General features: G+C 40.9%; 2 protein-coding genes across 3 annotated transcripts in view; both read left to right on the top strand.

Annotated features, from left to right (window-relative positions):
• Nucleotides 1-26,404, top strand: part of ctsh (cathepsin H) — a 111,489-nt gene that overhangs the window by 38,472 nt on the left and 46,613 nt on the right. The window lies entirely within an intron of this gene.
• The window catches only part of LOC310854987 (alpha-protein kinase 3-like), a 35,704-nt gene continuing 12,351 nt past the window's right edge, over nucleotides 3,052-26,404 (top strand). Inside the window, exons 1-8 of one of the 2 annotated variants that reach the window (XM_083759792.1) lie at nucleotides 3,052-3,248; nucleotides 3,793-4,027; nucleotides 8,317-8,355; nucleotides 9,131-9,252; nucleotides 10,210-10,327; nucleotides 10,484-10,730; nucleotides 11,075-12,754; nucleotides 23,769-25,833. In XM_083759792.1, coding sequence (XP_083615918.1) covers nucleotides 3,882-4,027; nucleotides 8,317-8,355; nucleotides 9,131-9,252; nucleotides 10,210-10,327; nucleotides 10,484-10,730; nucleotides 11,075-12,754; nucleotides 23,769-25,833 — 4,417 coding nt within the window. In that variant the 5' untranslated portion in view covers nucleotides 3,052-3,248; nucleotides 3,793-3,881. The remainder of the gene's footprint in view (nucleotides 3,249-3,792; nucleotides 4,028-8,316; nucleotides 8,356-9,130; nucleotides 9,253-10,209; nucleotides 10,328-10,483; nucleotides 10,731-11,074; nucleotides 12,755-23,768; nucleotides 25,834-26,404) is intronic. The other variant, XM_083759793.1, reaches the window with a different exon arrangement.

Below are 26,404 nucleotides of genomic sequence, written 5' to 3'. Positions count from 1 at the left end.
CAAAGTTCAGGTTTTTTGGGTGTACTAAAACTAAAAATGAATGTCATGAAACCTTTAAAATGTATCGTTACACCCCTACTCAATACCAAACAATGCACACCCACAACAAACGTTCCTGACCTGGTGGAGACCTGTGTTCCGAGGAGCACTTTTTCTATTTTTTACTCTTACTCTTTAGTTTATAACATCTAGAATGATTACTTTTCCCCATCTTTTTGTAATATTGTATTGTTGTGTTAGCATAGTCTCTGCGGAACATGTTCCACCAACATCCCCCCCTGCCACCCAGTTTGACCCCGGAGGTGTTGCAAAACTATTCAGACTGACATATGTGTTCCTCAGAGACCTGCATTCATCTAAACCAGGACATTAGCTACTCCCACACATCACTGGACGTGCAATAACAATACCTGGCCTGATTAGAACTATGTACTTGACAGTGTGTACACAATACATTTGCACTATTTTCACTATGCATACTGAATGTCATGTTTGACATGTCCGATTTACAACTTTCTGGATGTATATTCGTAAACCTTTCTCCTCCTCCTTTTTCTTCTTCATAACCATTTAATTCCTATACAGTATAATAGCAAGGATAGCGTTGTGTGTTGTATCTGCAATTTTTTGTCTAAATGAAATGTCTATTTTTGCCCATTTTGACAGGCCCTCTAGTGTCATGTGGTTACTGTCAAAGTTCACGTGATATAGTCAGCTTTTCCACGAAACTAGCTAATTTTGTAACATATTATAGCCTGGTGGTTCTCAAAGTTCGGTTTAACCACTTTAATCCTATATACTGTAGACTACATTCGCAAGTTAACGAAGCACTATGTGACTCATTGTGAGCTTGTAGATCTGCTATTTAAATCAACATTTAACATTTTAATATAACAAATCTTGTATGGGGTCCCTGGCACGAAATATTTTCAGATGGGATGTCCGGGTGTCCACAGCCAAATGCATAATAATAATAATAATAATAATAATAAACTTTATTTATAGAGCGCTTTTCAAAACAGAGTCATACAAAGTGCTTTCCAGCGGCATATAAAAAGGCAATACATCAGTTAAGAGGCACTTACTGGAATAAAACAATAGAAATAAAGCGTGCATTACACAGAAGAAATAATAAGATGGATGTCTCATTACTATGAAACAAGTCGTATTGGTAAACTTGTTGTTTAGTCGCCATATCAGCCTCCTGCCAGCAGTGAAAGTTCACCGAGAGACACTCATGATAGATGGATGGAAATTGGACGGGAAGAAATATGTATAGAATTACAAAATAGGCGTGCAGCTGGAACCTAATGTAGGCATGTGCAATCTGACGAGAGTCTTTGTAGTGTAACGTGAGGAGGAATTCTGATTGGTGTATTTGACACTTGATTTACAGGGAACAGATTCAGGGGAGCTGGAATCTGTATTGGTACTGCCAGTTCCAAGTCTGTTGAGTTGTCGGCATGCAAGAAAATACAAATTCAAGTTAAAGGTAACAAGGAAAGCATTTTGATTGACACTCAGCCAGTAGTGGAAGAAGTATAGGCCTACTCACATTTTTGTTAACGTAAAGGTAGCAATGCCACAATGTAGAGATCTTGACGGCTTGTGTTCAAAATGTTACTTGAGTAAGAGTACAAAAGTATTGGCATCAAAATGTAGGCTATTTACAGTACCAGAAAGTATGCACTCGTTATGCAGAATGTCTCGTTTCACAAGGTTTTCCAAAATGGTCATTCTTTCCTTTGAAAATAGTTGATAGATCTGCTAGTTTTGAATAGACCAAGTACAAAATAGGGCTTACGGCTTACGTTTTCAAAGAATTGTAGTGGAGTAAAATGTCCAATATTTGCTCTGAGATGTAGTGGAGTTTATTATAAATCTTTGAACAATGAGCATACTAAAGTAAAGTAAAAGTGCCTCAACATTTTAGTCAAGAACAGCACTTGAGTAAATGTACTCCACAAGGGCTCCGTTGGTCTCAAGTAGGCAAGAAAATTGTAAAAATTACTCATGAAAACATTGCCATTACACTGTGCTGTAATGTGTGTGTGTGTGTGTGTGTGTGTGTGTGTGTGTGTGTGTGTGTGTGTGTGTGTGTGTGTGTGTGTGTGTGTGTGTGTGTGTGTGTGCGCAAGAGAGAGATGAGGGGCCATAGCTGCCTGTGGGATTAGACTATATAAGGCTGTTCTATTTCTATTGCTTTTCCTCTGTGGGTTCAAAGCAATTGTACTGTAAGTCACACGACAATGCAAGCCAGAGAGGACTACACCCTTCTCAAAGTGGGGTCTGGGGGGCTTTGAGGGGGTTCCAGGGGGTCCCCAGCAAATTTGTCAATATAGCATCAAAATAACCACTTTAAGCCTACATGTATATAGGCTATTTTCTAAAAGTCGTGAAGAAATTAACATCAACGTTATATGGGGGTCTCTAGCTGGCATACATTATTTTCAGATTGGGGTCAGTGGCCAAATACATAATTTGGGGGTTCTTGACATGAAAAAGTTTGAGTATTGGGCTACTTCACTACACCCTCTTATTTGAAGGAGATGGATGACATCTTACAAAGACAGTACAAAGTAAACACAAGCATACTGTAGCTCTCCCATTTTAGACGGATGTCTTTTTAAAGGTATTCCATATATTCTGCACAAACAAAATTCCCTGAAAGCCTTAGTCTAACTTAACACATTTATGTTTGGAAAGGAAGGCGCTGTGTGACTGGACACCAGCACGACTGCAATGAATTTACTGCTCTTATTAATGGACTTTTAAGGGTGGTGTCAGTACTCTGACTGACAGGCTCATATGAATCTTTTATTACCGTCCATATCCAGAGTTTAGGAGGCAGTTCGCTGCAAAGGATAGACCAGGGAGAGACACTTTGGCCCCCCTCGAAAGACTCATTTCCTTCCCAGAGGGTGTTTCAGCAGTAACTTTTTAAATCCCCTGTCCCTTGATTTGGAAGGGCACCAAATGTGGGATGACCTTGTATTTGATACAAAGATTATTAGTATGGATTCTTCTCTTTCAGATAGACTTCTTCAAGTATTGTTCTTGATCAAACGGTCCGAAGGCTGTTTTTGGGAAGTGTGATGTGCTCTCGTTGCCTATTTGTAGGCCGGCTATAAATAGTCAGACTGCCTACGCATGCTTGTATGCTTTGATTGGAAATTGCCGTGCCCGGTGGGTCCACGGGCAGCGGGGTCTGATCTATCAGACGGAGGACACAAAGAAACTTGAGAACGGTGAGTTAACTGCAGGCAACTTTTGGAAAAATAATTTGTTCGGTTGAACTCCTGGCTGAGTCATGAAGTAACTAAAAAGTGCAGAGGAATGGGGAATAGATTTGTTTTGAGTTGACAATGCATCTCATGTGCTGTCCTGACTTGCATTGTCTGATCTAATTCTTCTCTGACTTGCATTGTCTGTTCCAATTCTTCTCAATATGACAAAGGATGTTCACTATCTTTTTTGTTTGTTTGTTTGTTTGTATATATGACAACTAGCATCTCAACATTTTGGGCATGCCATTATAGGCTTAAATTGTCAGAAAAGTTCTTTACATTTGACTTCCAAACATTTTAATTATTATTATTACCTTTTTAATAGCACATCTACAAGCTTACAATGCATTGCAATGCAACGTGTTTTGAGGTTATATAGATCTGCTATTCTTCTGTCATACAATCAAGTATAATAGGACTTAGTGGTTAACCTCTCATGTCCATGCATTATATCTTAAAAGTCTACTCTTTTGTCACTTTAACCCCCTCTTTGGATAAAACCAAGCCGGAAGCGATAGAGCTGAATTTCTGTGAGGAGCCTCTCTTGGAAAGCTTTGATCCATTCATTGTGAGTGTAAGTTCATCTGGTGGAAAATGAGTGGCAGGAGAATGATGCCACGCTCCTATTCTGGCGATGGGAGATCCAGCAGCTCCTACAATGGGGATGATGTCAGTGGGAGTAGCCGGCCCGCCAGTGCTGCTAGCCGCAGCTACCTCTCCAGTGTCAGGCCCGAAAACAGGTAGACTTTTCACACAAAAAGTGTACAGTACAACCTCACAAAGTATTTGTATTACACAGAAATACCACTAAAATCACTGACAGTTAAACCTGCACAGTACCTCTATCTTTAAAACTGGATTCATTGTTTTACCCTAAACCTAACCACAACCAAACGTTACCCCTAAATGCCTAATGCTCACTCTCACCCCAAACTGTATCTTGTTCTAATTGTAACCGTGGGTCTAAACTTCTTTGTTGAATAGATAAACTGCATTTTTCATGTGGAGAATGGCATTTTGGAACTCACTATAAGTATTTTTCCCTCAAAAGTAGCCTATAGTAAAACCTGTACTTTAGACAAACATGTCAGTCTGCAGGATTTAAGTGTTTTTCTTTGTTTGTGGTCTCCATGGTAACCTGGGCAATGTAAACAAACACATTGTTGATCGACAAGTTATGTACAGGCTGACCTGTGGACTTCATTTCACAAATAACTGCTGCTTTTATATGGAAAAGAGCTCGATATAGACCAGCAAACTAAATCACATTTTGTGTAAAGTAAGATTACACACGAGCATAATGATTCAGTAAACTCTTGGCTGCAATATATGTGACAGAGAAACCTTTCAGACTGTATAATTACAGTACTTTACTAATATTTCCTAAATATTGCTGCATTAATCACATACCAATCTGAGAAGTTAGAACATCGTCAAAATATAAAGGAAAACAGCACCCTCTTTTCATACATACACATTTTTTCCAGGAAACAAAGGAACAGGATTTTACAATGTACAAGTTACAACTTTACAAACATTTTGTCAAAGAAACCATTGCATCATGGAATAATACTAATACTTTCTACATTTGTCACAAAACGTCCCATGTCCTTTGATACACACCCACAAGCATGCGTCTCTAATGGGCCTTTCATTCCGTTCATTTCTCACATGATGATTGTCATCGCAATCAAACCAGTTAGCAGAAATAGCAGGAGCATGACTGGCTGGATTACTGCCACGGCTGATGTCACTGTTTCCTAGCGTGACTGTCGCGCTGTCTAGTGCGAAGTCTGATTTGTAGTTGCGGGCCCAGCGGAAATAGCTGTGTGAGCTTGTAAATCTTCTATTTATGGCAAGGCTACCTGATCGCCTGATAACGTTTATTTGGGATAATCTCAATTATTTTTGCATAATCATCAGAATCGCTTTCTTTTCGCAACTATTGAACATTTCCAATAACGGCAGATCTAAATACCCTGCTATTCCTAAAAAACAGCGAAGGTGCACGTTTACTCTGTGGTACTGGAAAATCCATAATAGAAATTTGACGCAATGGTGCCTACATGGCCCTGACCCACCTCCTTCCCCAAATAGGTAAACGTAGCCTTTCCAAATTCTCATTTTGCCAGATTCACTATCAAATTAGCCTCACGTAGCGTAGTCAACCAAATATTTCATATAGGGTCTGGATATTTCATGACCTTTAATATCATAACATACCGTCTATCAGCGTCTCCGTGTCTAGGAGGAAAACCGGAAGTGGTTGGTCCGTCAGTAAAAAGGCTCCCCCTCGTTGACTTGAATGATAGCCGAAATCAATCCCAGATTCCGATTCTAATCAAAACAAGGTTTTATTTATACAGCCGATTCCGGTCACAGTTAATAACAAAGAATGGATTGCTTATCAGCGAGTTAACTCCGGTTAAGGCCCGGGGTAATGTTTGCCCCTTGAATAAGGCACCTCACTTTAAAATACCCATGGCAGATGAATGGACAGAGACTGAAACAATCGTGGCAGTCAATGTGTTAAATAGAGCACCGAGGTCTGACGTCAATATCGGCAGAGCTGGGCGTTAAGTCCACGGTTTCAAAATATCCTAGTACCTTCTCTCTCTGCTATTGTCTGTGAGTCTGTCACTCACTTTCTCCTCCTCTCCTGTCTGACCTTAACCAAACTTGTAGGAATATTACCTGGTGCTGAATATGGTTCTGCTGTGTCGCCCTCTCTCTCTCTGTCCTGCTATCATTGAGTGACACCAGCTGACTGTATTTAAAAGCTGATTATGTGACACTGGCACACTGCAAAATAAACATGAACGATTGATTCAACTTCTTGGATCTCCACAATTAATTGTAGCCTAAATAAAGCGAGACACGAGACTACAGCCCCTGCCCCCTATTCAAGAACGGTGGATTTGGTTTTCGATTGTTGGAAAAGCCACAATATTAGTTACACTAAAAAGACTAAAGAATACTCTGTGTGGATAAATCACTGTGTGACGATCATTTCATTGTGGATTAGCCTATACCACAATATGGCTTGGAATTTGCATGAAGTTAGATTTGGAGCTGGACTGTTTCTGAGAGGAAACTGAGTAGGACAATGGAAAATGATGAATGAAATGCTACGCTGATGTAGGCTATGAACTAGCTCTGATCCATAGCTCTAATGCTGTTGCATTTAGAACTATGTTACTGATGACTTCCGGGGCTCGCATAAATGCAGACCAGCCTCTCGTCTTTAGCGTGCTTCTCACCAATACAAAGGCGGGTTGTGTCATTAGAAAGCCTACTTTCCTTAGTGGAAGCACTCTGAGCCCCCCACCACACGTATAAAAGGTACTTTTTGGGCAAAAAGGGATTATTATTCCACCGGGGAAAGAAATATTTTAGTTACTCCACTGCACCCTCTACCGATATTGCCCAGAGAAAAACCACATAGAGAATATTTTGCCTCCTGTGAAAAAAAATCCCTTTCTGGCCAAAAAGTACCTTTTATACGTGTGGTAGGGGGCTCAGAGTGCTTCCACTAAGGAAAGTACTAGGCTTTCTAATGACACAACCCGCCTTTGTATTGGTGAGAAGCAAAAACTTTATTTTTATTTACGCTAAAGACGAGAGGCTGGTCTGCATTTATGCAAGCCCCGGAAGTCATCGGTAACATAGCTCTAAATGCAACGGCATTGCAACAGCATTAGAGCTATGGACCAGAGCTAGCTATGAACAATTGTTCAAAAATGGTCCACAACACTCTGCCTTGTGCGTGCCGTGCGCTCTCTCTCTTTGGAAAGCAATTGAATGGACTTGCTTGTGTGTTGAAAAGCTAGCTTTTTTTGTTTGGTGGGTTGCAGGGCGGGAAAGGTCATTGATTTATTTTACAGTATATATATTTTTTGTGGGGAGGGCGGGTCGTTAAAAAAAACCTGACCCGTGCATCACTAGTTTGAACATTAGTATAACTTTATATAATATAGCTTGTTTTGGCCATATTTATTTTGAGTATTGGTATCGCTCAATATGTCAGTCATTTAAGTATTTTGTCATCTGCCCTTTTTATGTTCCAATGCCAGAAACACTGTGAATCACAATTATTTCTATGAGTCACAATTAATTAATCTGCAAATAAAATTGGTGTTGCACGTCGAAAATAGCTGTAAGCTCGTAGATCTGCTATTTACAGTATGTGACCACGTATAAACGGATATGTTTAATCATGGGTGATATGCAGTGGAGGGTAAAAGTTGGATCCCTGAATGGTGAAGTGACCCGACACTGAAAGGGCTGTCAACATGCAAAGATCAACTGGCACAGGCACAGGAAATAATTATGTTGAATCGTACACATTAAACTCACTTAAAATCACATCATTATAAAAAACACACATACATTGTGGTATGCATTGGGGTTTTCATGATCATAACATTATTGTTGACGATTAACTGTTTTTGGTGTTGAACATTAGGAACATACAGTATACATTTTAATTACATTCATATTAGCCTTTTAACCAAAACTGCACAGGGCAGATCTGACAAATAACTTAAAATATACAAAGAAATTACTGACAATAACCTTATATTTCCTCTATTTTTGAAAATATATGAACATCTTTCAACAGATGAATTTATTGATGATTTATTTTTGCATGTAAACAATTTGGACAATTATGCAAAAACAAAATGCGATTAGTGTGGTGATCAGGCAATTATGTAATAATTGTGACAGGCCTAATATGCATATGCTAAGATTCCACTCTTATCATGTCATTGTGTGTTGATTTGTCTGCATGTATGCATGTTGTGACCATTCAATACATTGCATCATGTGCACAGATTCATAAATGGAGTGTGGGTAATGAACGTGCTCAAACAGTCCATATGAATGTTCATAATTCATATTCAACCAAATACAACATGGATTTGGCTGAATTTAAACAGTCCATATGAATGTTCACCTTTCATATTCATTCATAACCAACATGCATTGTGGCTGATGAGTTGCTTCTGTTTGCTTCTTTTCTGCAAAGCTGTTCAGGTCACAGGTATTCTCAATACAGGCCAACAAGGTAATGTCATGTGTTTGTTCACAAATCCATACATTAATACTTGGACGGAAAGCATGAGTGCAAATAGCAAATAGTGGTTGATTTATTTTTGTACAGAATTTGGTGGACTGGTGCGGGTGTACTCATTATTTTTGAATAGACCCTGTGTTCATTTTGGGAAGTATTACACAATGAGAGTAATATCGTATGATGATTATTTGTATATTATCTAAAAATGGTGTCTTCGTTATAGGAGGCCTTTTGTTTCTTTTAGTGACACTTTAAAGTAATTAGACCACAGGAATGATATGATTTTACATCAAAGCTCATAGTTCAGCACACTTCATTATATCAGAGGTCAGTCACAGTGCACACAGGGAGCGTTCATGTGCATCGTCCGGTGCCTTGTTCAAGTACACTTTAACAGCACTGTAGTGTACAGTATAGATGTAATGCCAGTTATGCCGCACATACATGTTTTTCACTGTAGATGTAATAATAACTTGAATTTATGTGGCATCTTTCAAAAACCGAAGATCACTTGGATTTCACCAATTATAATTTAAATCATATTAACCCTGGTGTCAGTATTTTGGGCACATTTTGAAACATTTCCAAATATACTGCAAATAGCAGATCTACAATTTCACAACATGTCACATCATGACAACGTAGGCCTATTGCTTACATGGTCAAATGAAGCTATAGCAACTGCATATACCCTCCTGTCGCCGTCGGCAGTGACAATATATCAAAATCAAGTCAGATAACACATTGAAGTGTTTTTGCTTTGCAGGAGCACTCTGTGCAGTGTGATGGCCCAGTTAACAGAGGAAACCCAGCCGTCCTTTGAGATAACCCTGAAGTCAAAAGCTGTGTCTGAGAGCTGCAATGTGAAATTTACCTGTATGGTCACAGGTAAGCGCACTGCGTAGCCTATCATTTGTTTTGTTGATCAGTGGTTCTCAAAGTGGGGTCTGGGGACCCCCAGGGGTCCTTAACAGGGTTCCAGGTGCTCCCCAGCTACATTTGTTAATATCAAATCAAGCTCAGTTAAACTGCTTTAAAGGGGAAAACCACTCATTTTCAACATTGAACTATGTCATTAATATACATTAGAGTTGTTATGTGGACATAGCCTGCAGTAAGACGTCCTGAGGGCGAGAATCGGCGTGGCCCTAAAGTGCGAGGTCACGTGCACGCATCCGCCTGCTGAGAAGACTGCTGGGCGAGCGCTGGCGCTTTGGCATGGGGGATCAGCTCAACATATTGCATGAATTCTGTACTGGCCATGTATGGAGTGTGTCTTCAGTGTACAGGGTTTGATGAGGTCAGATCAACATAAGGAATGTCAGAACAGGTCAGCTCCATATATGAAGATCTATGGGTGGCAGCGGGGGCAATGTCTTGAGTGTACAGGGTTTGATGAGGTCTGGCCACATTCAAGGCTATTCATAACCTTGCCCCCCCATACCTGTCTGACCATGTCCTTGTCAACATTCCCACCCGGTCTCTTAGGTCTGCCTCCTCCATCCTCCCAGCCCGTCTGTCCTATTTAGCCTGGAACTGGAGGTCTAGAACTTGGGGTCATGTGATCAGTGACATCACAAAGATGTACTCTTCGGCTTGCAATGTACTGTACATCTTCTTTGTGATGTCAGTGATCACATGACCCCAAGTTCTAGACATCCAGCTCTAGGCTAAACAGAAGGGGGTGGGGGGGGTGACTTTTTATTATTTCCACACAACAACTCTAAGGTATATTACTGACATACTGTATTCAATGTTGAAAATGAGTGGTTTCCCCTTTAACCGCTTTGAACCTAACCATCATCATCTGATTGTTTTGCATTTGGTTTTGGTTTTGTTCATCAGGTCATCCCACCCCTCGGATTATTTGGTATAGAGATGATGTGCAGTTAGACAGATACTGTGGACTGCCTAAATATGAAATATTCCACAATGGACAAAACCATTCCCTGCACATATTCAAGTACGTTGGAATGCCCATATGTTATTTGATTGTAGCACTGAACTTCAATTTAATTTATAGTACAGTATATTTTCACCAACAAAAAACCATTGTTTCTGTCAAACGTCATCTAGCAGTTTTAAATGACCCTGATGCATTTATCTGAAACCGTCTTAGTTGCTCTGTGGATGATGCGGCCATCTACCAGGCATCGGCCAGTAACACTAAAGGCATTGTGTCGTGTTCCGGGGTCCTGGAGGTCGGCGTCATGAGCGAGTTCCTGATCCACCAGCGCTACTTCTCCAAACTCAAACAAAAAGCAGAGAACAAGCGCAGGGATCTGGACCGTAAGGAGAACCAGCAGGAGCAGCTCCGAACCATCAGTCCAGATCGCTACCAGAGGAAACGCCGCTCTCCCATGCAGGTTTGATTTGAATTGACTAGCTTTATGTTGAACATACAGATCCAATTCAATTATTCTATCGAATTTTCCATTTTCAGATTAATTTAATAATCAATATTTATTCTTAATGCATTTAATAACCACTTAAGACCTATTTTGCACTTTGTCTGACAACAGTGTCATGCGAAAATAGTGAAAATAGACCATCTGCAAACTTTCATTAACCATTTTGAAGATTTGCATCTAGAAAGACATAGGGATTGATTAATCGATCATTCATCAAATTGCTGCCCAAATAATGATGAACATGTTTTTATAATCGATTACATTGACTTGTTCATTTAACTCTTCCACCCAATACACAGGTTACTCAGAGCACGCCAAGCTCCACAGAAGATGAAGAGGCAGAGGAAGGGATTCACTTCCCGGTTTCTCAGGCTGAGGTCAGGCTACAGGATGCCAGTAATGTGGAGGCAGAAGAAAAGCCGACCCACGCCACCAACGGGACCGCATCTCCCATCACTAACGGACAAGCTCCTAACGAAAACGGCAGCACGTATGTATATGACTCCGTGCAGAAGACGTTCAACTCCCACCAACCCAAAGCACCCTTCATCAAAAAGAAGATTAAGATCTCCAACAGTGCCGATGGCATGAAGCCTGACGCCCCGGTGGAGATGGTGTCCGTGGAGAGACTAGCGACAGAGCAGGCCTGTGAAATGTCGTCTCTCAAGGAGTCTTTACGACCTCAGGGGCCTTTAGAAGAAGTTATGGAAGTAGAGAGCGCTGTCGTCTCTTCAGCCTCGGCCTCAGAGAAAGAGACAAAACGGCACCAAATAACGGCAGCAACAGAGACAAAAGCACTGTCACCCACCAGTGAGCCTTCGGAGAAATGCAGAAATGCAGAAGCTCCTTCACTAAAGAAGCAGGTTTCTGTGCCTGGACCTCCTGTATCCCCTGCTGTCCCTTCCCCTACGTGTCACACATCCTCAGGGACTGACAGCACACAAACTACAAAGCCTGAGAAGGGAGTTGGGAATACCGAAAGCCTCAGTCCTCCCATTGAGTCAACACAGCAAGCATTGCATCCCGTAACCTCCCCCAAGAACTCAAGTAAAGACGTGGTAAAGGAGGTTATCACTGTAACGCGACAAGAGGACGTTACGGTCATGGATTTTGATGAGAAGCCTTTAGTTTTTGAGCGTCAACACCACACCACCAAGGCTGTGAATATGAGGGTGGATACAGCAACACCTCATGCACAGCGGCCTCCTGAAATGTCCGTTAATGGTACTAAAGTTCACAGGAACCTAAAGTCAGCTGGGGTCTCTTCTGCTTCTGTCTCGGACAAAGAGACAAAACAACATCAAAGAACAGCAGCAGAGAAGAAAGTACGGCCACACCTCAATGCACATTCAGATAAACAAAAGGCATGCATTCCCGGAACTGAAGCTCCTTCACAAAAGAAACACATTGCTGTGCATGGACCTCCTGCTTCTGTATCCCCTGCTGTGAAGTCCCCTACGCGTCACATTTTGTCGGGGACTGAAAGTAAGCCAGCTGCAAAGCCTGAGAATGGAGTTGGAAATGTAGAAAGCCTCAGTCCTCCCATAACCTTCCCAGAGACCTCAAGTAAAGACACATTAAAGGAGCTAGTTGCTGTAACGCAACAAGCATCACATCCCGTAGCCTCCCAGATCTCAATTAAAGACACCGTGAAGGAGGTTGTTGCTGTAACTCGACAAGAGGACGTTACGGCCATGGAGGTTGATGAGAAACCTTTGGTAACTGTGTATCAAAACCACAGTGCTCAGGCTGTGAATGTGAGGGTGGATGCAGCAACAGCACATCCACAGTGGCCTCCTGAACCCTCAGTCAACGGCGCATCGGTTCACAGGAGCCTAAATTCAGCAGGAGGTGGCGATGCTGTGCTCAGCAGACCTCCGTGTGAACCACAAGATATGTGTGGAGATCAGCTGTCTGGGAGGGAAAGCAGCTCCGGCCAGAAGAATGTGTGTGTGTCTGGGCCATCGCCACTGGGGAAGGTGAGTGGCTTTGTTCCCATGAGCTCATGTCATGAGTGCTTTGCATTGCCAACACAGGCCAGATCAGTAACACATGCAGCCATCCTGCTGCTATTTATAGCCTCTACAGTCTACACGTAATGCCCCACTAATGTGTATATCGTCACTGTCGGGCATGCCTTGTATGTTCAAAACTGGATACAGGAAAAAAGAACCTAGTGGATCCAATGTAGTTATTATTTAGTCACAATTAAGAGCTTGTTATACTTGTCATTGGTTATATATTTAAAACACACACACACACACACACACACACACACACACACACACACTGAAAATAGCAGGTAAGCAATTGGGGCAATAATTTATTTAAAAAAAATGAAATGAAATATAGAGATATTGGGTTTCTGCCTGACAGTCATGCCATGACATGCATGCTGTCCCTATTTATAGACTTTACAGTTTACACGTATGCCCCACTGTGTTACAGTACATATCACTGTCAGGCAGACACCTTGTATCTCCATAATTGCAACGTTTAATGTTTTTCTTTTATGCTTTTTTGTTTGTTTTCTTTTCATATATTTATGTCCTATTTCAGTGGTTCTCAAAATGGGATTGAGGGACCGTCAGGCTTTCTTGAGGGGGTTCCAAATTAACTATTGCAGCTCTGTAACTCTGAGACTGTAGAAATAGTGGCCAAAATAAGCTGAACTACAATGTTTTATAGATCAGCTATTTTCACAAATATAAAAGACAAAATTGGAAATGTTTTCTCCTATAATAACATGCTCAAAAATAGGGAAGCCATGTTGAAAGTGGCTAAGGGTGTATTTAAGAGCTTTGTGACTAAAACAATTTCGACATAATTTCGACTGGCACTTTATATTATTACTTCATAAGAACGATGCATGGATGCACCTGGGACGTATCCTCAGTGATGTATCCCAAGGTAATTGGGGTTTCGGGTCTCGCGAACATCATATCCCTCACTCGGGTGACCCAGCCGGGGTGATCAAGTCCCAGTAGCTACCCTCGATTAGACCCACTAGGGAAAGACCAGGGCATGTGGAGGGACTAGGCTCTGTGGGTTGCCTCCTGTCCGGGCCCCTCCTGTCCGGACCCCTCCTACATCTCACTCCACTCCTGCTGTGCAGTCTGTCTGTATTGACATTATTGTTATGTGCTCTCTCAGCAACAAGGCAATTGGCCTGTCAATGGAAAGCAAAATGGAACAGATGGTGTCTCAGTGGATACATTGATGATAAGTCTTCCCTCTATAAGCGACTATATCTATTCTTTGAGTTCCACTGCAATTTATAATAAATTATGAAAATGTATTATTGTCTGGGCAGCTATTGATAATTCAGAAACCAAGATCCGCCAGTCAATGAGATTGTTTTAACTCATTGACTGGCTACCTCTAACACTACCTCTATAAGAGTTTGTTCCAAACACAATATGTGGCGCATAAAAAGGTGAAATGAATGAACAAGCACTCACAGTTGCTTTATGATTATGATGTTTTGAACTGCTTATGTGATCATCGTGAACTTAGGCCATACATGGGTAACTGGCGGCACCCACCCTCACTTAATGCCACCTGCAGGTTAATATTGGGATACTGATATATTATTGATTTCAGCTGAACGTTTTGCGGCTGTTGAGTGGATAATATTGAGGGAATAAAGACCTGCGGCAGAGCCCTGCATGACTGGAGCACCTCTTAAAATTATTTACATTCCATTCTAGACATGGTAAGACTTTAAATAGCCCCCTCTCCTAGTAAATATGCCCACCCAGCGCCAGCACCCATGGACCATGCCAGAGACGTAAAACCTTGTTTATGCTACTGTACGTCGTACGACGGTGTCACATGCCGAAAAATTGCCGATCTAAACACATGGAGGCTACAATCAAAATACTAGGCCTGTATGAATTATATTGACTAAAAATAAGGCTATTCTCTCTATAATTTGTTATTTTTTTTATAAAGCCATAAAACCATTTTGTTTAGTTTTTTTAATTCTAGTTTTAGTTATTTAGTTAGTTTTAGTCACCTTATAGGTGACTAAAACTAACTAAATAAGAGCGTAAAAGGGGAGTCCCGCACACTGGCCCTCATTTATCAATGTAACGTACAAACCAGCTTATATTTGAGCCCAGGAATGAGCTTATGCCCACGTCCAACTTTCAAGTGGGATTTATCAAGCGATCCTATACAGCCAAATCCAATCCTAGTGTACATTCGGTCTGAGCTTTGATAAATGAGACGGCTGAAACCGACCATCATTTAAATAACACGCCCTTAAATATTCTCGAAACGCCCAGACCAAACAAAGTATGGAAAGCCAATAAGAAAGAGTTTCCCCTGCCCACCTCGCTGCCTGTCATGTCCGCACACACGCACACACACACGCACGTGCACACGCACACACACACACACACACACACACACACACACACACACACACACACACACACACACACACACACAGGATTACCATGTATTCTGCGACGGTACAATCTTTAAGTACATGAATGACACCAATCACATCGTCATGAATGGAATACATTAGTATATTAATTTAACCCATTAAAGAGAAGTGTGCAGTGTGTGTTAAAGCAGTCATGATATCCCCGTGAATCACAGGCTGCCGTGCCACCACGTTAATGGCAAGGCAGTCTTAATCTGAAAGTTTATGGAGTGATTGGTGAATGAATGCATAAACATTAATGGATGAAGGCTGGTGTGTGCTGGGATAGGATGGTTATACTGTATCTCCAATCTCCCGGTGGCCCAAATAAATCCATAGCGTGCGATCACCTGCGCTGCAGTTTTGGAGTGCAGGTTTTTATCCTTAATCCAGGTTGCACATAACTCCAGAGGACGTAGCTACTGTAGGCCTATATAAGTATGGATCGAGACCTCACTGAAAAGATTACAGTGGCGCCGGTCCCGACTCCCCAAAATGCTCTCGCATAAGCGCTCGTACGTACTAGGTCTGATCCAGATCTGCAATCTTCTCTGAATGACTATTAAAGCACTTGATTAAATGGGTGAATGATTAAGCACCTAACTTAGCATATAACATTGCAAATAGGCTATAATATGCTATATGCATGTCCATGTATGCCTTTATAAAATTTTTACAGGGATTAATTATTAGTGTGTTAGATTATTCATTTTGGAGTGGATACATGTGTCCCGATGCCTGTCAAATTATTATACAATGCTGCTCTGCATTTCTACAGGTGTAGACAAATCCTACACACGCTCAGACGTGACGTGATATCTGATCGGGCCGTAGGTCAATGTCACGATAGAATGATAAATGTCAACAATTGCTGTAATCTCACCGTACGTTCACTATTTGGTTTACACCACTTTGATAAATGAGGGCTACTGTCTTCACTTCACAACAAAAAATCTTCAGGCATTGCCAAATTGAAGGTCCTAGCGACCGAAGCGTTGTATCATGCATAAACAATTTTAGTTGTTAAGTGAAGACATTGTGTGGGACTCCCCTTCTAAAGTTCATTACTCCAATGCACCTGTCCATTTAATTTCAGTAGGTGTGCAAAAAGACTAAGAACCTTGGATGCACTACCCTACAGTATGGGCAAAGAGACTGACCTTTGATCTATTTCCTGGCTTACTGTATCTCATGTGTGGATGGTATGTGACACATGGGACAGGGAGCCTCTGGTGCTATTGTAACTTAACCAGAGATTCAGCCCAGCCTAGGAAGGCAGTGAGGCACACCATTCCATTAAATTAATTAGCCAGGAGGCTAAGCCTGGGAGATAAATAAACTGTAGACTCATATTCAAAGCTCTATAGTTTACAATGTTTACTTGTTATTATTCAGTGCACCAAATACTACAATATGTCCAATAAATACATGTAATAAATATGTGCAGCGAATCCAATAATTTAAACGGTGAGCAATTATACCAATCGTGAATCAACCAAAATAAAGTGCAAATGCGATCAACCTCGATCCCATCAACTGTGGTGCCTCCACCCATCACATGTCAATTATATCCAATTTAGTGCACAAATACAAATATTAGACCTGTTTGGCTCCTACAGTTTGTGATACCCAGAGTAATATAGTAAGAGAGTGGCGAGTGGCGACACTAGCGTTGACTCCCATTGTAACAATGGAATGCGGAAGTGCTCATTCTAACTCAATGGGATAGTTCCAGCTATAGGAGCAATGTTTGGAACTATAGCCCATAGGCTATAGGAAGGGGGGGGGGGGGGCTTATCTTTATTACGTTCGGATTTCCTGCTTTCCTGTCCATTAGTGACATGATTTATCCAGGGTTGAGTTCTAACTTTAGGTGTCCTTTTATTTTTAGTGGAGCAACAGCATTTAAAATGTCAGCTCACTCCGAATCTTCCGCCGTAGTCTGAAAACCCACCTTTTCAGTCTCCATCATGGCCCGTAGCACTTACCCTTAGATAGAACTTTATGTAGACTTAGATAGCATTTCATACAGACTTATAGCATGTTACGTAGACAGCACTAGAATTGCATTTTATGTAGTCACTCATATAGCACTTCATTGTAATAGTATAGTATAGTATGTATAGTTTATATGTATAGTTTTCATTATATAGACATTCCACTGTTACGTTCTTAGCTTACGCATGTTTCATGATGACTGCTTTTTATGTATGTGATGTATTGCCATGCTTTTTTGTTCTTGCTTATTGTAAATCGCTCTGGATTAAGAGTGTCTGCTAAATGCCTAAATTGTAAATTGTAGCAGAGGTGGAACTAGAAAAAGTGCCCCTTGAGGCACAGGTCAGGTTGTGGTCTCCTGGTGGCGCTATAATAGGCCAATGTGAAAAGGGTGCCATTTGTTCTCACGCCTTTGATGGCAATTGGATGATTTGAGTCATTTTGTTCCAAAATTGTGTTTTGCAAAAATCCACCTGTTGGTGGCGCTATAACAGGCCAATGTGAAAAAGGTGGGATATATTCCTCAGCCTAGTAGGAAAGTGCGTGAAAGATTTCACGTAAATTGCATGCTGCGTTCATGATTTGAGGATTTTTGTTAAAAATGGGCTAATCCTGCAAACTTTGAAAGCCATTGGCTGCGGTTACATGAGGGCTTTTTCATTCAGAATGAAAACTTTAAGTAAGTACGTTTTTTGCTGCGTGTTTACATGGGAAATGGTCATTCCGAATGAGTGTTTACATGGACAATACTTTTAAATCCCATTATTTCATTCCACATCAGGTTTGGGGCTGGGAAGGCTTCTGTTTGGATAGGGGGCGGGGCGGATATGTTTACGTCCAGTGGTGGAAAGTAAATTTACTTTAGTACTCTACTAAAGTAAAGATTTGAGGTATTTCTACTTTACTTGAGTATTTCCAATTTCCAATCCTTTTACTTCTACTCCACTACATTTCAGGTAAAACAAAATAATAAAAAAAAAAACACTTTTATGCCATATTACTTTATATTTGATGTATCCTGTAGCCTATGAGATGTCTAGTTTCTTATAATTAATCGCAAAACAAGAGCATAATATAACCATACCAATTACATGGAAACAGAAAGACCAGAATGAACTTAAATCCGAATGAGTGTTTACATGAGTCCACAATTGTTTCAATAGGATTTAAAAATGGAATAAACCGGTCAGTTACATCAGATCTAAGTTTAAATCAGATTGGCCATTTTCATTCCGATTTAAGTTTTTGTAGGTGTTTACATGACAACTTTTAATAGGATTTAACTTTTATTCTGAATGAAAAGGGGATTTAACTGTCCATGTAAACGTAGCCAATGTTTTCTTTTTTTTTAATGTTCTGTTTATTTATTTTTTGTTTTTTTACAAATATAGAAGTAAATTGAGAAATAAAAACAGAGTGACAAATACAAAACAAAACTAAAACACACACAATAACAAAACACAAACTCCAAATCAAGACAACCAAAGAACATTCAAAACACAAAACAATAAAAACAATATATAAAATATATATATAAAAAATAAAAATAAAACTCCAATATAGTCAATATACATAGCAGATCATGGTCACAAACATCATCCAGACAAGACAGGTTGGCCAGTCAGGCGACAGTTATTCAGGTTCAATCGGGGGCACAAGTGTAAGGCGGTCAACATGAGATAGAAAAGGCACAATTTAGTCAATATACAAACAAAGCAGATCACGGTCACAAACATCATCCAGACAAGACAGGTTGGCCAGTCAGGCGACAGTTAATCAGGGTCAATCAGGTTCAATCGGGGGCACAAGTGTAAGGCGGTCAACATGAGACAGAAAAGGCTGCCTGCATGTTTTACTGAATTTGGAGATTGAGCCAAGCAATGTATATTTAATTTTTTCCAATTTAAAAAAATACAGTATGTCAGATATCCAACGGGAATGTGAAGGGGGGTATGGTTTTTTCCAATGCATGAGAATAAGACGTCTTGCCAGAAACGTCACAAAAGCGACAAGGTCAGATTGATATTTAGGCAGGGGGATAGTATCAGGAAGGACGCCAAATAGGGAAATAATAGGGGATGGCTCTATGGGAAACTGTAACACATCTGAAATAGTATCAAATATAGCTGACCAAAAAGACTGTAAGGCTGGACAGGTCCAAAACATATACACCCGGTGGAGAAATTTACATTGCAACACCCCATGTTTAGCACATATTGATGAAGAATGAACACGACCCATAATGGCCTCCCAGGTTTCATCAGAAATTTCTTCTTCCAGGTCCTGGGCCCAAATATTCTTATAGGCAGTGGTTGAAGGTTGAAGGTCAAATAATGAGGTATAGAGTGACGATATCTTTCCCTTAAGACTAAGAGGAGCTGACGCTATAATTATGTCTATAGGTGAATTAGGTGGAATAGTCGGGAAACTAGTACATTTTTGGCGAACAAAATCACGGACTTGCAAGTAACGGAAAAAGTGGGTTCTGGGTAGCTTATACTTTTGAACAATCTGGTCAAACGAAACGAACGTGCCACCATCAAACAAATCTTTGACTGACTTAATGCCATGATCATACCAAATTTTAAATGCCCGATCTTGTAAGGAAGAAGGAAATAATGGATTCGCACACAGAGGGGTTAGTAATGGGAATAGTTGAATATCAAAATGGCGTCTAAACTGAGTCCAGATCTTAAGAGTCGACTTAACTAAAACATTGGAAGAGAAAACGTAGCCAATGTTAGCCAATTAGGATGGAATATGAAATATCTGACAGATCCGTCTTGAGCACATGACTATAGAGAAACTGTGTAACAATTTGCTTCTTTTGTTTTACAAAAGTTGGCCTCCTGGTGGCGCTATAACAGGCATTTTTGCAAAGTTTGTCATCGAACGGTGCCGGAGATCAGGTGTACACAGACGGACGGACGGACAGACAGACGCACTGACGGACGGAGTGCAAAACATACTCTTTCCCAATGCCTTCGGCCTGGTGGAGACAATTACATATAGGATGAGTTAGTTAGTTAGTTTCATTTATTGTCCACGTGTGGAAATTTGTCTACAACACTTACACAATTATTTTTCCATGGCAAAAAAGTGCAGAACAGTGGCAAAGTGAGACATGGTATCATTTAGTGCCTTAATGGCATTTTGGATGAAGGATTTTTTTAAAATGTTACGGTTAGCTTTTGGTACTTTGTACCGTCTACCAGAGGGAAGTAGTTGGAACTCCCTGCAGAGTGGATGAGAGGGGTCATTTGCTATCTTGACAGCTTTTTTCCGAAGTACTTCCTTGTACAACTTAATTGTTTCTGTCTCTTCCCAATGATTTTTGAGGCTATAGGTTCACTATTCGCTGCAGCTTGCTTCTTCCTTTTACATTAAGATTGCCATACAACATTGCCATGTTAAAAGTCAAGATTCCCTCTATCAGGTTCTTATAGACTGTTTCCATGATATGCTTGCTCACTCTAAAGGAGTTGAGCTTGCATAGTAGCCGTAGGTGGAGGTGTTGGTTACAAGTTTTAAAAGTCTGGTCAATATTTTCACTGAAATTGACTTTTCTGTCAATATAAGTGCCTAAGTATTTAAAATTGTCTACTACCTCCACTATTTGTCCACTAATTGTAATGGACTGCACGTTCCTTTTCATGAATGACAAGTTATTTTGTTTTTGTCACATTGATCCCTAAGGAGCTTTTATCGCACCAGTTCTGAAGAGATGACACATGTACTCTGTATGCTTCCTCCCCCGCTGTGTCCACCTTCTTCAGTAAGGCAACCAGGGCCATATCATCCGCATACTTGAACAAATGAAACATATCCTAGTCTAACTGGAATTCAAGGAGAAAAGTAAGGGGGATAAGATAGTCCCCTGTGGAGCACCGGTGTTAAGCACGTGCAGTGATGTCGGACAGAGTATTAACACGGACCTGTTGAGGACGGTCATTGATTGATTGATTGATTTATTAACAGTTTGCAGAATTACAGTACATTTCAAGTACAACTCAATACAACAACTGTTAACTGTGAGTGGACGACACCATAAAGCATTACAATTGTTTACAATAGGGCCCACCATTTTCAATTCATCAAAACAATTAGAGACGTACAAATATACACAACTATATAGTCAAAACAGGAAATCATCATAGGGGAGGTAAAAAGGGAAAAGAAACATATACAGTGAGGGGGAAAAGGGGTGGGTGGAGGATTCAGATTTTACGGGGCCAGTTTCAAATTGCAGCCGTCCATAGGTTAAACAGGCTGATAGTTGCATCATCAGTTCCTCTCTGACTTTTATAAGCAAATTGGAGATGATCTATTAGCGGTTAGAAACCATCGCTGTGATTTGTCTGCTTATAACTCTTTCAAAACATTTTCCCAAAATGGAAGTAAGAGCAATGGGCCTGAAGTATTTTAGTTCAGTGGCTCCAGGCTTCTTGGGGAGAGGCACAATACAAGACATTTTCCATAAATTGGGCATTGTTAGAGAGTCAAGCAAATACTGGATCAACACAATACCTTTAAGTTCATGAACATTTTCTTTCAACACTCTGCCTCAAAGGCCATCAGGCCCAGGGGCCGAGTTGGGCTTAATACAGGAAATGCTAGCTACAATTTCATTTTCACTGAGTGTGATAGGGACATACTCCGGAATGGACCTACATACACTATCACGCTCAACACTGAAGTCATTCTTATCAAAACGGCTGAAAAAGATATTTAGATCATTAGCAAAAGATGGAGACGGGTGTGACAGGAGGGTACGCTTCTGCTTAGTTTCCCTGCCCATCATCACATTTAGACCTTCCAATTCTTTCTTGGCGTTCCCTGAAAGATATTGGTACTCAACTTTATCTTTGTAGTCTATTTTTGCTTGTCTCAGTTTAGATCTTAATTCACATCTTTTTTCTCTAACTAACTCAACATTTCCATTTTTAAAAGCACGTTTTTTCTCACGAATGCAACCCTTCAGAAGTTCAGATCACTAGAAAGTTGTTATTAGGGAATATTTTGACAGATTTAGTTTGCATGATTTTCTTTACAGATAGGATGTAAAGTTGTCAATCAGTGTCTGATTGACAATCAGTATCTGCAAACCATAACTTTTAAACTAACATATTGTAACTAAAATCTTCTGGAGGTCTCTGGTACAAAACATTTTGAGATGGGGTTCCGCAGCCAAATACATAATCATTGTGGGGGACCTTGGCATGAAAAGGTTTGCACTGGCATAAGCATCAGATAAGTGCCTGGCAGTGAAAGGGTTTAACAAAGGGTTGAGCTAAGTTTTACAAGCAGGAGAGATTTATGAGTTGGACATGAGAATGTGACAACCAGACAGACAACAAGGACGAGAGTATGACAGTGATGTAGGTCAAATCTAATCATGACCATGAATGCAATACTGGGTAAAATAAAATTCTCCATCAAAGATTTAAGCTCTGAAGCTCTACTGTATATAATTTGTCGTTCGAAAAAATGAAACATACTAAACTAGAGAAAGTGCCCCTCGGGGCAGAGGTTCATTGATGGCATCCAGGGAGTGTGTGTGCAAAACACAAAACACAAAATGTGTTGCATCGCGATATACAGCAAGGTACAATGGTATATATGTGAGCGCTTTTAAATTAGTATGAAATCTCAATGCTCCATGAAAACAAGGACAGCCATAAAATATTGGATCAACATGTCTTTGTCTAAAAGGAAAGCATGCCTATAGTTCCTAAAAATCTTCAATTTCAATGTGTGATGCATAATGGAACTTGTGTGCTGCTGATACAATATGATACAGCTGCATCTCTGGGCCTATATCACACACAACCTTCCACAACCACAATCTTCATATATATTGGTCCTCACTAATACTCATTATAAGATAGCACCATTTCTGTCACTTTGTGTCTCAGAGGAGGACAGTCTAGAAAAAAAGGGTGAAGTGATCCTTTAATGCCAGTATTATAAATACAGTCCATAAAGTCAGCGTCCCTCCCTCGATGCACGCACCATGGCTTTGATATACAGCTGTTCATTTTGACATATCACTGATTGAAATACCCATGCTCATGAAAAATAATCCACAGTTTACAGGCCACATTTCTATTCTGTTCTGTACTTGTGCTGGACTGCCTGGACATGTGTGTATCCAATGCCTGGCATATAAGAGAATAAGTATTTACAGCATGCACCCGCTGCTTGTTTGTGCCTCAAGGTTATGCACTGGCTTATACACAGTTGTGGAAGTGCTTTCACCTTAGCTTACATGAGCATGCCCATTTCTTTGTCCATTTCTTTATATTTCTACTGCACTACATCTCAGGGGCAAATCTAATCAACTACAATTATTTGAAAACGTTAGTTACCAGTGTAACCAGTTACTAGATTTAGATTATTACAAAACATGCATTAACAAATTAAGCCCGATTATACTTTGCCTATTCAAAAATAGCAGATCTACAAGCGCACAATTTGTTGCAATGAGATGCATTGTGAGGTTGCAGATTTTTCCTTGTAACATATTATTTCTACATTGTGCTGAATCTACTCCACCACAGGCCCATACACAGACGAGCAGGAATGATTCACCTGTCAACATTGAACCGCAACCCGCCTGGCGAGAGACTGCCACGCAGCCACTGCAGAGGCTGCGACCGCAGCGAGAGCCCGCGCCAGATGACAACCAGACCCCTGCTTTGCACCATCCAGTCCTCGCAGCCTCTGACGCAATGTCACAGGGAACATGGACTCATTCCAGGGGATCAAATGGAAGCCGTTCAGTCCCTTTTACAGAGATACAAAAGTCACCCCTCGAAAGCCCCGCAGAGGGCGAGAAGACCCCAGGGTGTAACGTTTCACCCACTGTCCCGCAGTGTCATGTTGAGAAAGCTATAAAAGCCGTAGAACAGACAGAAATACAAGTTGACGAGAAACTAGTAGAGGGTAATAAGTTAACGTTACAAGTACATGGAGACTCTTTGGTCCCCCCTGAAAAGAAAGCTGAGATGGAAACTGACTTGCCACTAAATACAAGTGAGCACGGTAAAACAGAAAGTACAATAGGCGACATGGGAAAGGAAGCCAGTGATATTTCCATGGCGGATGTGTCTAAAAGTGAAATGGATGAGAATGAACTTGTGTTAAAATGCCCAAATCTGAACCCAGAGAAACCAAGCATCCAAAAGACAAACTTGTTGGAGCAGCAAAATGAATTAAAGGAAATCCTAACACCCGCTGCCAAAGTCATATCCATAGCCGAACTGTTGAGAGCGCAAATGACAGCTCTCGGCTCCTCTGTGTCAACTATGTCACCAATTTCTGCTGAAGATGAACAATGTCCCACTACACCCCAAGTACAAATAACAACAGAGAAAAGGCAGGAATTAGCAAGTGGCTACAGAGAATGTAGACTGTCACTGGAGGCAGAAAAGCCCAAACCTGACAGGGTAATGAAGATGAGCATTGATTCTAGTCCTGCTTCAAACATAAAATCTGAACATCTTCAGGCTCATCATGGAATAGTTCAAGCCGAATGTGAGCCCATACAATCCCCAAATGTCCCATCTCCAAAAATCCCTCCTATCGCTGTCACAGACGCAGACAGCACTTTAAAAAATGCAATAATACTTCCTGGCAGCACAGCAAAGGAAAATGACAGCGTCATGGACACTGACCAGGATTCTGTAGCATCTGCACTCGTTCCCCTGGAAGCTAATCCTGACATTTGCCTTTTAGGGGCTGAAAATGTCCAAATAAATGTCACTCGCTCGGCTCCAAAGCAGCACACTGCGGATAATGTTTCCCTAACTTCAAGTCCGTTGGTGATCATCGCCCCAGAACACAGAATACCACCGCCAAACGTCGAAATAGAGATGAGTTCTGTGCACTCACCGAGAGTGATTTCTGTCCTAGCATCAGAGACAAACTGTCATAGCAAAGACACAGAACTTCAAAATAAAAATGCTGCCCAAAACACAGACGTTATCAATAAAGGCCATTCGACGAGCACCACAAAAAGCGATCTTGGCACTGAAATACATGTGCTTCATTTTCCACCTTTACAAACTATTCATTTGTTGGTTACGGAAAGTGTAAGTAAGGATGAATTGCAAGGGGTGAATGTTCAACATATCCAACAAGACAGTTATGTATCAGAGGCAGACAGATCTTCAGAGATTTCTTCTTTAACCCCCGATACTGAAGATATCCCGCTGTTGAGGAAGGGAAATGGTACACCCCCCATCCCCTCTGCAACACCGCAAGAATTGGCCTCTGGTGCCCGACGCAAAATCTTCACTCCTAAACTGCAAACGGAGGACAGTGAAACGGTGTCTCCCTCAGATAACCAGCCTCAGAATGATGAGGCTTCCACCAAGAGCAACAAGCTTTGCCCCGGTCCAGAGAACATCCCTGTGTCCCCGAGTCTATCAAGACGGTCACCTCTACTTCAGCCCAGCGGCCAGCGAACACCTCCCACAGAGAGGCGTTCTCCTCTGCTGAGCCGTAGGAAGATGACCGTGGACGTTGCAGAACCACAACCAAGCCAAGAGTCTAGTCAGCAGATACCCACTGTCCAGAAAGAGGATAAACCAGCAGGGAAGGACAAGCAAGACCCATTCAAAGGTAAATATATATCCTCCGTGGGTGTCTTGAAAGGCCCTACTGTATATACATTTAAGCTATTGTTATTATTGTTGTTGTTGTTGTTACCCTTATTATAAAACTGGAAATAAATACATTTACCATGATGATGACATATATGATCCTTCATTAGTCCTGCATAGTTGGACAATCAGCGATCTCCACCTATAATGATATGTGCAGAGGAACAGAGGAGAAAACCAATCCTGATACACCCCCAATATGAAGTCTTTCCATTGGTTCTGTGATGCTGTACATATCATCTGAGCAGATATTATCTCTCTCATCTGGCCTATAGTTATTCCTGTGTTTAAGAATTTAGATTTTCAGTGAAAAAAAGTTTGTTGCTGTCTGGAAGAAACAACCTAACTCTGACTCAATGTTTTAGTTCATTTTTCTTTATTTTTCTTTATTTTTTGAGGGCCTCCTATGTCCAGCTTTCCGTGTTTGTGTAAACACATACATTGAAGACAAAAGTGAGGACAGAAAAGTGAAGACGCAAATTGTGATTGGCTGGAATGACATTTGTGATTTGATTGCAATGCAAATGCAA

The sequence above is a fragment of the Protomyctophum parallelum genome (assembly GCF_964188405.1).
Source record: "Protomyctophum parallelum genome assembly, chromosome: 2".
In the NCBI taxonomy this organism is placed as follows: domain Eukaryota; kingdom Metazoa; phylum Chordata; class Actinopteri; order Myctophiformes; family Myctophidae; genus Protomyctophum; species Protomyctophum parallelum.
Note: the sequence above shows the minus strand (reverse complement) of the source record. Positions and strands in the feature narration are given on the sequence as shown.